The sequence below is a fragment of the Furipterus horrens genome, unplaced genomic scaffold (genome assembly GCF_987537825.1).
Source record: "Furipterus horrens unplaced genomic scaffold, mFurHor1.1.pri manual_scaffold_3, whole genome shotgun sequence".
NCBI classification, from domain to species: Eukaryota; Metazoa; Chordata; class Mammalia; order Chiroptera; family Furipteridae; genus Furipterus; species Furipterus horrens.
In genome coordinates this window covers 158172016-158187584 of record NW_028327173.1, presented here as the reverse complement: position 1 = coordinate 158187584, position 15569 = coordinate 158172016, and the positions used below count along the sequence as shown (strand labels likewise).

The 15569-nt window shown below is 34.0% G+C and overlaps 1 protein-coding gene across 1 annotated transcript in view; it reads left to right on the top strand.

The window, feature by feature from the left end:
• WDR72 (WD repeat domain 72) overlaps positions 1-15569 on the top strand; it is a 178704-nt gene that overhangs the window by 78714 nt on the left and 84421 nt on the right. Inside the window, exons 14-15 of the mRNA XM_090270624.1 lie at positions 9006-9823; positions 12663-12754. Of these exons, the coding sequence (XP_090126750.1) occupies positions 9006-9823; positions 12663-12754 (910 nt within the window). The remainder of the gene's footprint in view (positions 1-9005; positions 9824-12662; positions 12755-15569) is intronic.

The following is a 15569-nucleotide window of genomic DNA, read 5'->3' as shown; positions in this document are numbered from 1 at the left end:
AATGGATCAAGTAGTCTTTGATACATTTAGTTTTCATATTTAAAATTAAGTGATGTGTTATTATAATACACCATGGAAATTTCATTTTAATTAAAATTTAGACATTTTAGTTTAAATCATAGAAATTAATAAGTTGTTGAAAAGTGTTATTTTCTGTCTTGTATACACAAACACACACATGTTTCAGCTTTTGTTTATGCAAACACTATCTGAAACTAGATCTGTGAGGAGCTAGAAAGCTCCAGATCAGAGTCAGCCTCTCCTCCATCAGCTGCTTTTATTTTGACCAGGCCCTCAGGTCTGTATTTGATTACTCCAAAGGCAGTTTGGTGGGAAGCATTTCCCAAGCTACTTTGAATCTATTTTAGAAACCATAATGCTTTGCACTTCAAAACAAGTAGGAATTTCAGCTTTGAATGCTAGAAGGCATTTCAGAAATAAAAAGAATCCTAATAAACTGTTTCTACACTTTGAAGGATTGCTTGACTTCCTAAATTAAAATTTTATACTCAATAAACACTGAATTATTATTATTTTAATTAAGTAATTAACTGCTGACATGGGGAACACGCATGCAGTATGCCCCGTGTCATAAATATTCATAAACCAAAGAATTCTTAAGTCAATATCTGGTTTAGCTCTGAGTTTGAATTTTTAGACCAAATAATTTTAAAGTGAAATTGTGTGAAAGCTTTTAGCACTGGATAAAATACATTATTATAATTACATTAATTAACATTTTTTCTAACTTGTATATCTACCCTAAAATCAGCCAAAGGGCAAAGCAGCAGACAAAGCAAGAGCTCGTTCATCAGGAATGTGTGTCTTCTTAGAAAAATGAGTAGTGTCTTAGGAAAGAGGGTAAACCAATGTGGGATTCTCCATCAGCTAATGGAAATATGTATTTTAAGGGAGGTAGCAGACTTCCCAGAATAAGTTAAATCCCAACGGTAAACAGTCTTCAGAGAAGGTAGATAGGTAAAATAGCATTTAGGTTGTACTTTCCATGAAATTTTTATGTGGTTTTGTGTATTAAATCAGTTAAGTAGATGGCTTGTCTTGATATATTTGAGGGGGAAAATATGAAAGCATTTTCTTTTCCTGGACATCCTGTCAGTAATATATACAGTAATTTGACTTTTCAGATATGGTTTATGTTGTAATCTAAGACTTTCCAAAATACAATGTAGCAGTATTGGTTTTCATGTATCACTAATGGATTAAGGCTGAATTTTAGGAAATGAGTGCTTGGCAGTTTAGGGAGGACCATGACATTTATGGATAGTAAGCAAACCTCTCTCACTCTTCAAACCTCTGCCTTTGTGTTGGTCTCCATTATTATGATGTCGTTGATGTGTTCCTTCCTAGACCACAGAATAAAAACATGCATAGAGGTCTGTGTACATGTGTATACATTTCTTTTTCATATAGAAAGATAATATATTATAGATGCTGTTCTACAAGTTGCTTTGTTAAGTGAGACATATTTGGCAGGCATTTTTCTGTATCAGGCCATGAGAAGAAGGATAGAAGCTTTTCACTGGAAAAACTATATTTGGCTCTTGTCATTAAAAGATAGTATTGTAATGCTCCCTCTTTGTGAAATTTTGTAAGTCTTTTCATTTGATTTTTGAGCCCTGGTTTCTAAAATCTGTTTTGGCTTTTTGTTCATTTTTATTTCCCCCACTCATACTTCTTGAAGGTAGTCTACAAACTTGGTCTTGTTGATTAGTTACTAGATATATGGCAATTTATTGTTGTATGGTGCTTTGAAAGAGCTCATGTCCTCAAGCATTTCATTATCTTTGGTTTAAATTATACACTTCTTTTTTATTTTTACATGAAGGTTTTCTCTAGGTATTTTTTCAGTTTAATAAATATGCATTAAATTAAATTGACTAAGATATTTGGTGACCACATAAAGACATTTCCCCCAAATCAATGTGGCTGGCTATTCTTTATATAAATACAACTTAAGAATCATTCCAAAGAGAAGGAGCACTTGTTTGTTTGTTTGTTTGTTTGTTTTTGTCCTTACCAGATTACACTAGTTAGATTTTTTTTAAGATTTTATTTATTTATTTTTAGACAGATGGAAAGAGAAAGGGAGTAACATCCATCTGTGATCTGTTGCCCCTTGCATGCCCCCAACATGGAACCTGGCCTGTAACCAGGCATGAGCTCTGACTGGAAATCAAACCAGCAATCTTTCAGTTTGCAGGACGATACCCATTCCTCTGAGCCACACCAGCCAGGACTAACCTGGTTAGATTTTTTAACCAAGCTTCCAATATATACAGTATTCCCTCACTTATCACAGGTATTACATTCTAGACCCCCCTGTGACAGGTGAAAATCCATGACGTAGGAACCTTACATTTATTTTAGTATTTATATGTATTTTAAGGCTTTATAAACCCTTCCCACACACTTATAAACCGTCCTCAGTCCCTTATTAACTGTTCCCACTCCCTTATTAACCTCTTTCACACTTTTATAAACACTACTTATGTTCTTAAACATATTCTACACTCTTAAACCTACGTAACTTTAACAACATACATACACAGTACAGCAAAATCCTGCAATACAGTGAAAAATCTGCGACAAATAATTAAATATAATATTTTTTAAAATCCTGTGATACAGTGAGGTTGCTGTAAGTGAACCACGATATAGAGAGGTACTGTACTGCTTTAGTTTTCTCTTTCAGAAATCTTTGATGGGAGAAGCTATTTAGAATTATCTGTTAATATGCAATCATTATTAGTTTATGCTGTCAAAATGGACCCAGCATTCTTTCATTTACCTGATATTACTATATAAATCTAATTTATATGACCAGGAATTAAAAAGGGGTGGCTATGCACATAAATGGAATTAGGAAACCATTCCAGCTTATCCGATATTAGGAAAATGTATGAATCAAATAATTTTAAATTAAAAAAACAATAATAATTATATGGATTTAATTTATAATAGTATAGCATTGCTACTATTTTTAACTTCTTTTTAATGTTTTAGCAAATGCCAAAGAAAGTTAAATAAAAAAGTTAAGAATGAAAAGAATTGGACAAATAACTTTTATTTAAATATAGTAATGGTGAATACTCTATATAAAAATATGAATAGAACAGAAGACCTAATAAAACAAATAATAAAGTTAAGCATAGTAGTGCTGAAAACAGAACTCATATAATACAAAACCACTAGTTTGAAAATACAATAAATATATAAATTATCTTGATAATAACAATTAAAAATAAAAAATAGAAGTTTAATAAGAATATATGCAACAGCTATGTGAAAACGTTTTAAAAATTACTAAAAAACATGAAAAATATCTTAATTTAATAATATAATACAACCCCAGAGGGAAAACACAGTCTTTTAAAGATTAGCATAGTTATAAATCTATACATTCAGTAACAATAACTTTCAAATTCTGCTTGGTGGGTTTTTGGAAACAATGAGTTGATTACAAAATTTTTCTGAAAAAATAAATATATAAAATGAGTAAGAAAATTAGGTAAAAAAGGAATAATGGGCATGGGATGTCCTTCTCTTATGTCAAACATCATTCATCCATCCATCCATTGATCTATCTATCTGCAGTGGAGTGCATAGTGGTTCAAGAACAGACAAAGAGATAAATAAAAAAAAAATAAAAGACTCCAGGAAGGAGCATGTATATAAGTCATAATTTGCTCTTAGGAAAAAAATGGCACTTAAAATTCTGAAAGTTAATAAATGGCTTTTGTATAATTGGATAAAATATAAGATAATACCCTTTCTACCTTTAACAAAAATAAACTTCAGATGAATGAAAGTTTTAAATATAGAAAGACAGATTATTTGAAGAAAATATATAGTGATATTTTTACTAATGGGGTTGTGAAGGGCCTAAGAGTCACAAAATTTCTAAAAGAAAAATGAAAAAATATATAATTTTTACTACTTAAAATTTTTTTAATTATATTTCAAGGCTCCCAATCTATAAACTTCAAGCCTAATAAGACTTGAAAATTATCTGCAATATATTCAATACCAGATTAATATCTTTACATACAAAAGGACTCTTACACATTGATAAAGATAAATAGGAAATTGGGCAAAGATTAATACTTATAATACAAAAAAATAGGCATTGAGGTTCTTTTCACTAAAAAAATCAATGCAAATTTTCTATTATCAGATTAATAAATATTTTAAAATGCTGAACACTAATGGCATAACAAAATAATATATGCGTTTACTTTTGGTTGAAGTATGTTTTGTGTCACCTTGCATGACACACAGTATAACTATTTAACCAGAATATTTCACCCTGAAATTCTATTTTAAAGAATTTTTAAGAGAACCAGAAAAATGTTTTGGTTTTCAGACAAGGAATAGAAAACAGTGGTTTTCATTTGTAACTTATGGAGAGATGGCTTACTTATAGAACACTTTTGCTCTTTTCCAAACTAGCCCAAATTCTGCATCAATAATATTTTGAGGGGACATAGTTCAAAGTCAAGGCAATGACATCCAAATATACCAGGAGCCAGAGTGGGGCACCCTAAGCGAAGCTCTGTGTAGATGGGAACCCACTGACAAAGGCAATCTGTTATAGAGCAGGTTGACTCTTCACTGATCCTGTAATTAGGTGCTTAAATGGGCTAGTGTTCGGAGATACTTATTTTTCACTTAGACGACAGTTTTTTAAGTGAATTTCACTGGTCACACAGAGGTTAGAGATGGGTTTACAGACATGTACAGAACTAACATCCAAGGGCTGAGTCCCAAGTTACCATAAGCAAAAGTATACTTAATAATGATTGTTAAAAATATGCTGGCTTTTATTTATTTATTTCAAAAAGACCTGGAATAACATCTTCAATCGTTATATTTCAGTACTGAATAGATACTAGAGGAAACCATAAAATCAGTACATTTGTCCTCAATGGTTAGGTGACTCAGCTTATCCAGCACTTTTAGGCTCAATGAAGTCTTATATAAAAATCCTCATACTTCATGAAATCTTAGCAGAACAAATTCTTGCTGGTGTAATGCACTGAGATTGAGACAAGCTCAGCTCTTTAGAGACTAGAGTTGAAGAAAATAAGGATACTTAACATATGATGATGGCAAAAGGTGAATGTTCAAAAACATGTAAGATGTCACGAAACATCCAAGGAAAGCAAGATTCTAACTGGAAGGGAAAAATCAAAAAGGTTTATGAGGTTAAGTCTCTTGGGGAAATGAGTGCTCTTCAGGGGTAAAATTTCTATTGATGGTTGTGAGGGCATTCTCAGTCTGAGAAGAGACTCAGAGGCAAAGAAATCAGAAAAGGCTGAAAGGCCAAGACAAACTATACACAGCAGAGGAATCAGGCAACTGTGCCAGGCACAGATTAAAATTAGGAAAGGACGGCAGGAAAGGATTCGAGTGAGGGGAACAAGACTGTAAACTGCATGCTTCAGAAGCTCTGTCTTGCTCACCTTAGTCTTTCACATAATGGTGCAGCAGGAGGCACATAGTAAATGCTTAGTAAACATTTAATAGATAGATGGATGAGTGAATGATTAATAAAATGTGAAGGTGAGAACTTGGTGTGAGAGGCATTGAAGAAAGTGAAGGGGAAATAATATGCAGAATTAAACCTGGTTCACTGGGAGAGTGCTACCAGGCATGTCAGTAGATGGAGTAGACTTTCTTAGTGAGGAGGCTGGTGTTGCAGTAACCGGGGTTTTTAATAAGCATGTTTTAGAACACAAATAATACCTTCTTGATATTTTAAAGTTAAAAAAAATTTCTGACTTTCAGTATGTTTCCCTGTAATTTTGGTAAAAAGCATTGGCAAACAAAGAATGTGATGGTGATCCAATATAAAATTCTGATCACAAATCTAAAAGGATATTTGTCGTACCGGTGACTAAATGTCACTTTTTCTGACTTGCAGGGCCGTGTTTAAAATAAGCCTTTGCCATGTTGCAGTGGAGTAGAAATGTCATGGTTCTTTGTCTCATATTTCTGTTTTTAGCGTAACCCTCTGTTGTCTGAATGGAAGAAAATGAAAGCCCTGCTAGACCAAAGATGAGACCTGAGCATCTCTGACTTTGCTAAGGCACCGAGAATGTTAGGCAGTGACAGATCTGCCTTTAGGTAGCCCCCCTTTTGGTGCTGAGCTTTTTCCCTCTCGTCTCTAGAAAAAGACTGTCTAATGTCACAGTAAGAGATTGGATGTATATATCTTAAGAATTATTCCTACCTTTTTGTTGGTGAAGTGGTAACCGTGAAGATATAGTTTGCTTTTACTCACTTTTTGACTTAGAGGAAAACAAAGTGCTTTCTTTCGTTAGTACTATTTTATGCATTTGTTTTCCTGGTTGTGTAGGAAATATAAAAATCTTTCATGAATTTTCATAAATACTATTGTTTGTAAAATGATTGATTTGAGAAGTAGCTAAAACAATCAGGCAGGAATCCTGCTCTCAAAAAACTCACACCAGAAGACAAAGGATATTGTTCCTTGGGGAACATTAAAGATTCACTAGGGTACAGTGAATTGCTGAAGAGTTGAGAGGGGAGAGAAGATATGGGACTGGAGTGGGTAAGGATGTGAACTATAGGATGTTGGATTTGGGCTAGAGCCTGAAAAGAGGGTGGCTCTTAAGGTAACAAGTAGAGACAAAGGCTCACATGTGGGAATAAGTCAAATGTATAGAAGGATCTGACCAAATGCAGAAGGAAGGGAGGCCACCTTATGCAAGAAAGGGAAAAAAGGGTTTGACTGGTCACCTGGGCGTGCCATTCACTGGAATTGGACTTCATTCTATAGGCATTTGGAGACTTTTGAGAATGTAAAAGTAGTATGTTCAAAGCCCTTTTTTTTAAAATCTAGATTACTCTGACAGTGCTGTGCAGGCTGAGTTTGAAGTTGACAAGTAAAGATGTTCTGTTAAAGGCCGCATTAAAATGACCCATGCATGACCCTAGGCTCAAATGGCAAAAATGTGGAAGGAAAAAAATGTGCAAAGGAAATATGCGAAAGAAGATCTCACACAAATGGACATGTTATAAATTTTTATTTCTCTTCAATTATATGATTATTTGTCCAGTATAAAGCTAATAGAGAAGCAGCAATAAAAACAAATATATTGATACATACTACAACATGAGTCTCAAAAACAATGCTTAAGTGAAAGCAGCTAGATGCAAAAGTTCATACTGAATAATTTCATTTCTATCAAATGTCCAGAACAGGAAAATTCATAGAGAGAGAAAGGAGGATTTGGTACTAATTTTATATCTAATCCGTTCATTAGTGAATATTTTTGTGTGATGATGACTTTCTTCCTTATACTTAGTTTCACTTCCTGATTATTACTGGCTGTAAACTTTTTTTTTCATATTTTAATTTGAATGTCATCCTTTGTGACTTGCTATTGATCCTATTTGCCCATTTTCAGTCTGTAGTTTTCTTTTTCTTTTGATTTGCAAAAATTATTTATTAATTATTACACTGCCCTGACTAATGTGGCCCAGTGGGTGGGGGTTTGTCCTGCAAATCAAGACATCACCAGTTCCATCTGGTCAGGGCACAGGCCTGGGTTGTTGGCCAGGTCCCTGCCTGGGTGTGTGCGGGAAGCAACCAATCTGTTTCTCTCCCTCTCTTTCTCCCTTCCTTCCCCTCCCTAAAAATAAAGAAGTAAATGAAATCTTTAAAAAAATAATTATAGTCTTATACTATTTTATTGATAGAAAAATGTGTTTCTTAAACTTATCCCATTTTGGTTCTGTATACTCAAGTTTTTAATATTTTTAATTTTTATTTTTATGATGATGAAATATGTCACCACAGCAAAAAAAAAAAAAAAAAATCCAAAAACTAATTTTTTTAAAAATAAGAGAACCTTAAAGTTTAAAGATTATTTTAACCCTCTCTTTCTAATTAATAGCTGTTAACATTTTAGTGCATGTCTTTCATGAATATATATGTATATACTATATACTTATATATGTCAATATGTAAAAATACCTATAAACTTGTACACACATGGTATTATTAAAAGGGGATTATTTTTCTGCATTATAGGATACATTTTCCAATAAATGTAGTTAGCATTATTTCAAAATATTTGAATGGTAGTCCATTATACATACGTGCTAATTGTTCATTCAACAAGTATTCATTGAACCCCTTAACAATGCTATATAGCAGCATTATTTTATAGGCACTGGGAACAAAGCAATATACAACACTCCTCCAAAGGTTGAGTTTCAGCTATTGGTGAAATATACAGTAAACAAATAATTATTTTATATAAGTACTCGGCAGAGAAAATAAAGGAAGAGGATAGAGTAATACATTGGATATGGTACCTTAGAAAGGCTTTATAAATGAGCAGGGACCTCACTGAAGTGTGGAAGACCCTCACACCAATCTTTAGAGCAAAATCATTTTAAGCAGAGAAAGTACAGCTGCAGGTTCACAAAATGAGCTTTTAATAAACACAATTTGTTACTGGTTACCATTTAGGTTGCTTCCAATTACTTAAATTTTTAAACAAAATTTTAAACTGGTTTGAAGAGACCATTTTTGTTAAAGATTTTCTAAATTCTTACAAGTCTTCTAACTGTTCTCCTTAATTTTTAAATCTACTTTTCCCCTGTTGTACGTCTTCATGGCTATATTGTTAGGAAGATATGAAAATGTATATGAAAGGAGGTCAGTAAGATGCCTTCTTATTTCATAGGTTCTAATTTTTATTTTTAGAGGAAAAACAAATGTTTTACAAGAAAAGAAAAAGGGTTTTCATACATTAAAATATATAATGTAATTTAGAGGATAATTTTTTATAGTTCAGGCAAAGGAATAGAAATGACTTGCTCTTAGTTGTACCGCTACTTAATACTTTCTGTTTATGCCATTTTAATATTATGAGACCTTTAATAAAATCAATTAAAAATAAGGACTTTGGCACATAAAGCCTTTTTCTTTTTTTTCTAATCTCCTTTAGGTTACTGATGCCAAGACTTTTTCTGGTCCTTTTAATGTCTTATCTGTGAAAACAAAATGGAGTAACATTGGTTTTCATATCCTTCTGTTTGACTTGGAAAATCTTGTTGAACTTCTGCTGTCAACTCCAGTCTGCAAAAGTGACGCTCCCAATTCATTTTATGGTAGTGAGATCCTGAGAAGAGCCAAAACTACAGTAGAGAAGAAAACATTGACGCTGAAAAGAAATAAAACTGCCTGTGGTCCCCTCTCAGCAGAGGCACAAGCCAAGCCTGTTAGTGAAACCCCAGCCCAAGGAGATAATTCCGTCACAGTTGTAGAAGAAAATGACGGCATTAAAAGGCAGAAGAAAATGAAGAGCTCCAAAAAGACACACCCTACACCATCCAGAAAATTTGATGCCAACCTCATAATTGATGCCGCCAAACTGCTCCTATCTTGCCTCTTGCCATGGGGAGTGGATAAAGAATTAGATAATCTCTGCATTAAGCATCTCAATATTTTGAAGCTGCAGGGTCCAGTTTTTTTAGGACTTGCTTCAAATGAAGATCACTTCTCATTGATGCTGCCAGGTTGGGATTTATGCAATGCAGAAATGACAAAAGACTACTCAAATGGAAATTTATTTTCTAGGAAAGTTTTGGACTTGTCAGATAAATATACATCCACTCTTTCAAATCATGCTGGGATGCCAAAAGGACTGGAAAATAATTGTGATTCTTTGCATGAGTCGAACACTATAGTTTATTTATTGAGAAGACTATTTTTAGTTCACAAATTAGTTAACATGCCTGTAGAATTGGAATATGGAACTGATAGGTAAGGCATGCCTAGAGATTTTGGCTATTCTTATTTGAGACATTAAAAAATTATTATTATTTGCTATATTCAGCTCTCTATTCTCTCTCCCCTTCTTTCTTCTTTCATGTGAAGAATAAATAAGCAACAACCTTTTTAGCTCCAAACACATTTTAGAAAATCTTTCTTTTAATTTTTGAGACTGGAGGATAATTTAAGCAATAAATCTATGTTTTAAATTTTATTAATTCAACAAATATCCATTGCTCTTATAATATGTGCCAAGAAAATCAGAGTGCTGGATGCTGAATGATTCGATAGATACATACATACATACATACATACATATATACATACACCTTGAAATCCATTGTAGTTGCTGTCAATTAAGTATGAACAAAGAACATGTAAGTAAATGTCTATGATAATATACTTTATATATCATAAGGAAAGGAAAAGTTTAAAATTTTTATACCTCAAATCCCACCATATAATTTATATTTTGGCATATTAAAATAGAAAAGACCATCGGTAATTAATTTATAGAAAGTACAGTTCAGTAATAATAACTTGTATTTTGAGTGTTTAATATCTGCTGGTCATCATGTAAGTCCTTTAAACACGTGATTTCATTTAACATGCACAGCAAAGCTGGTTTATAGGTCCTATTGTTCTGCTCATTGTAGAGGTGAGAATATTAAAGCTTATGGAGAGAAGAGAGCAAACTCCAAATTAATTCAGCTTCTTAGAGTCTGACTCAAGGCTGAACATCAGTCTAATTCTAGAGCCTGATTAATTACTAACCTTGATTCTGAGAATTTACCCTCTCCCACTGCTAAAATTCAGTGTAATTTTTCATAGTCTGATATTAGAAGATTTAATTCAGTTCACCAAGTACTTACTGAAGGTGTCTTTAACAACAGCCTACAGGGAAAATATAAATAAATTTCTCGTTGGGATGTGAACTCATGTAAATGATAAAGATAATGTACATGAAATATGTAGAAAATATTAAAGGTAAAGAAACTAGAAAAAACATTTGTAGTATAGGTTATTATGTGTAGTCAGTGTAAAGAGAATAATTAGTGTAAGATGAAACATCTAGAAAACCTTTATAGAAGAGACACTGTTTGAACTACCTAAAATGTGGTGGTAAATGGTCCTTGACATTTCTGTTCTTTGATAAGAGCTTAATTCAACAAATATCTGTGCCAGGCACTGTAATACACATAGAAAGAGTTCCTGCCCTACCTGAACCTACAGTCTGGTGACAAAGAAAGTCCATATGGATTAAGTAGGATTCAGTACAGTATTCCCTCACTTATGGCAGGTATTACGTTCTAGACCACTACCCCCCCCCCCCACCGCATAATAGGAACCTTACATTTATTCTACACTCTGAAACCTATGTAACTTTAAAAACATACATATACAGTACCGCAAAATCCCACGATATAGCAAAAAATCCATGATAAACAATTAAATATGATATTTTTAAAAATCCTGCGATACAGTGAGGCTGTAATAAGTGAACTGTGATATAGAGAGGGACTACTGTATTATAATGCTTTGTGCCTGCCACTGGAGTTTCCATTTTCTGTTTGTAGGCCTAATAATGAGAAAATAGACTGGTAAATTTCAGTACTTTATTATCCTCTATTTTATTCTATTTATTTTAATTTCTTTTTAATTTCAGAGAGGCTTCTTTATTTTTCTTTCTATTACTGAGAAAACTACGTAGCACCTAAAGTACAGATTTAAAAAAAAAAAATGGAGTCAGCCTGGAGCCTGAAAACCTAAGGATGAATTCTGTATTTTTTGTTTAAGTAGCCATGTGGCTTTGGACTAGTTAACTCAGCCCTCTGGGCTTTGCTTTCCTCATTTACAAAATGATGTGGGTGGGATAGGTGATATCATTAAGATTTCTTCAAAATCTTAAAAACTTGGGCTGCTAACAAATTATATTTATTTGCTTAATTGCGATCCCACAGAGCAGGTGAGAAACTGTTACTGTTTGCCAGAGGTGTTCATTCTGAGTTTGTTCCTGGTTACAAAGTATCGGAGTACAGGATGTGTCTCATACCCTCTAGGGGAGAGGATGGGCTTTCACCATGCCTTCCTTAAATGGCCTTAAAATTGTTACTAAACATTCGTTAACTCTTTAGAGAATTCTCCATTAAAACTAATTATTGAATGGAGGTGCAAGATTAGAGACCACTTCCCTAAATCAGCCACTTCTGATTTGATATGCTGTTGGAGACTTCATGTCCTTTTGCAGGAAATCAAAATAATGCATATTAGATTTGTCACACTAAATCCTTCCAACAGATTTGATCATTTCACTGTGGTTGTGAAGGTTGAAAAATCCTTCTCCATTTAACGATCAGTGCATGACGTAAGTGAATTTCAACGAAAGAGCTATCTGCCTCTGAGAACATCCTTGGATAGTATCTAAAGTTGCTACTGAGTCAGTGGACTAGAGTAAAGCCTGCCTTTGTCAGGTCCTGACCATACTTGAGGAGAATTTTTTTGCAGGTATTAACGTATTAGGACTCAAAAATGTATTGCAATAGCTACAAGTTGCAGGACCTAAAGTAGCAAGACCCCTCCTGTAGAAGTGAGTCACCAGATAATACTGGTAAACTAAAATTCACAATGCAGCTGGGATTAACGTTTTAGGTAGGAGCAAAGTGGGAAAATAAGATTCATCAAATAGATTAATGTGGAAGACATTGCTAAAAATAATCTGTGTTTACTTCCCAAATTTGTTAAATTGGGCATGTGCTCATATCTTCAATTTGTTTTTCAAAACATTTTTCATACATCTTTAATAATACCCTTTAAATCTTTTTTTCAACAGCTCTTTCAAAATGGAATCTGTATATAACAAAATGAAAAGTCCTGGGAATGATATTTTGCACATTTCAAGCTTCTACAGTTACTTACGAAATGGTAAAGAAGTTATAGTCTGTTTTTACTTCTATGATATAAAATAACTAGTATTTCTATAACTGGATAGCACCCTAATGTTTAGAATGAGCACTATATCTACTTACTGTTTGGCTTAGTCTGCATTTCACATGGTCATATTTTTTTATTCTGACAATTTTGAAATATATATGAACATTTTTATTAAAGTAAAACATAAGACATGTAATATGATGATTTCATCAAATGAACCTTGAAATGCCTGGTAGTCTGAAACTTTCTGAAAGTCTGAAATATTTGTGTATTAAATTAAGATCTTATGGGGAAGTTTATTGCATCAATGTCTTTATTACCAAATAAGTGATTATTAGAGAATTTTAGTTATTTCAGAAGTCATATAATGGTCCTTGAAATCTTTTGAATGACAGTTTTGATGTTTAGATTTCCTTTTTATGACAAATGACTAATTCATTCCCAAAACCTGCTTCTCCAAAACTTTGACATCTCAGTAAGTGGCAATTCTATCCTACTTGTTAAGGCCAAAAACTTTGGTGTCTTTTTACCTTTTCCTTTCTCTCATACGCCAGATCCAATCTTTTAGTGATCATGTTGGCTCTGCCTTCAGAATATATCTGAGGTTTCGGCTGCTTCTCTCCACTACAGAACCTTCTGTCCCGACTCTGAATCACCTCTTGCCTGGATGACTACAGAAGCCCTCTAGTCACCCCTCTGCTCCTACGTTTGGTTCCTGCTCTCTAGTCTCAACCAAACAACCAGAGTGATCTATTCGAAACTAAGTCAGAACCTCGTGCTTCTGCTTAAAAACCTTTCAGTGGCTTCTGTGTCACCGAATAAAAACCACAAGGCCATATATAACCTGGCTTTTCTACCTACATCATTGCCCACACACTCCATCTGACCTCATCTCTTTGCACTCCCTTCTCACGTCCAAGGGTCCAGATATACTGGCCTTTTTACTCTGTTACCCAAACATGACAGGCATGTCTCAGGGCCATTGCACTGACTGTTTCCTCTGCCTGGAATTCCCTTTCCCCAGATACCAGAGGTTGGCCTGCGGCCCCTCACCTCTACCCCACATCCTTCAATTCTTGCTCAAATGCCATTTCATCAATGAAGGTGCCCTCCCTGCTCCCAGCACACCCTACCGTTTCCCTGTTTTACTGTTTTCCACAAACCTTTCTACTATCTGACTTATTGTATATCTTATTTTTTTAATTTTCCATCTACCTCCTGCTAGTAAAAAGTAAGTTTCATAGTTTTTTTCTATGACTGCTTTATGCAATGCTATGTTCCTAGTTCATTGAACAATGCCTGCAAAGAATTAAGCAAATATTTTTGATTAAGGGACCAACAGCAAAAAGAACAAAAGGTTTGCAGATAGCTAAGATTCAAGATCCAGGTCTGCCACTTGCTATTTGTGTAACTTTGGGCATGGCTTTTATTTCTTTAAAAGCTGTATCTACTACATTTGTAAAATGGGAATAATATTCCAGACCTGATATGTATGTTGCCTGCAAAGTTGTATAGTTGATTATTGATACATTGGAATGACTTGAACACCACCACATAGGGGCCTTTTAGAGGGCCTTTGAGAAGAATTATTTAGGATGTTTTAAAATGAGAGTTTGTTACTGTTGTAGCTTCCAATTACTTAGTGCCTGGTATGTTCACACAATTATGCTAATAATTTTGCATATCTTATCTCATTTAATATATAAAGGACCCTACATAGTAGGAGGAACTATCTCTATTTTTACCCTTAGGAAAACCAGGGGTCAGGAAAGTTAGAGGATTTACTCCTAGTCATAAGCAGAGGGGCCAGGGTTCTAGTATGACTCTGTCTGATTCCAAATGCCTTGCTTTTTCCATTATATCAGGCCACTTCTCACATTTATGATTTGAAGTTATCTTCTCCCTATATGACCCCATTCTGGGTAGCTTGCCTTTTCCTTAGGTAATAGTGTTTCTTAGGGTATTTATCCTCATTTTTACTTTTTATAACACTGGGAAAGAGACTAGAATTTAAGTCATAATATAGGTGGTTTCTGCCGAGACCAAGAGATTTGCCAACCAGAACCATAGAGGTTTTCCCATGACTGCCCCCAACCAAAGCAGTCCGAGCAACTAGTGTTATTACTGACGTCTCAGTGATGTTTCAGGTTGGCGCTTACAGCATTTCAAGTCCAGTTTGGTAATAAGGAAATGTGGTTTTGTGTTTTAATAATTGGAAGATGAAAGGGAAAGTGAAAAAAGGGATTTATTTTGTGTTACTAATTCTATAATCAAAGCCTGAAGAATAAAATAACACTGTGGTGCTTGTTCTAAAGCGTTGACCAGAACCAATGCCCACTGCTGTCAGCAGCAATGGCGAATAGGTGATACTGGAAAACAGGGATGTTTTCTTTTTATCTTCCCCTTCTGATGTTGCAATTAATTCTTTTTACTCACTAACATTGCCAAAAAAAGTTGGCTCTCGTTTCTACCTCATATTAAAATTTTAACATCACATTAAAGTGCACTGTGAAGTACCCATGATGCCAGTAAGTAGTTACAGTTGAGACCAATACTTTGCTTTGATGGTAAAGTCACAAGGTCGATAAAAAGAGAGAGGAAGAAAGGAGAGAGATCAAAAAAATTTCTCTTACCTGCTGTGCTCATGAAGAAATAGAAAATGTGACTTCAGAATTATAGCGTATACTTGCATGTTTTATGCACTAATCTCGGTAATTTCAAATTCATATTGTATGTTCCATCAGGAAAAAATGATATTAATGAGTCGTAAGTTTCTTATAGACATATATTTTTCACGTTCTCAAGT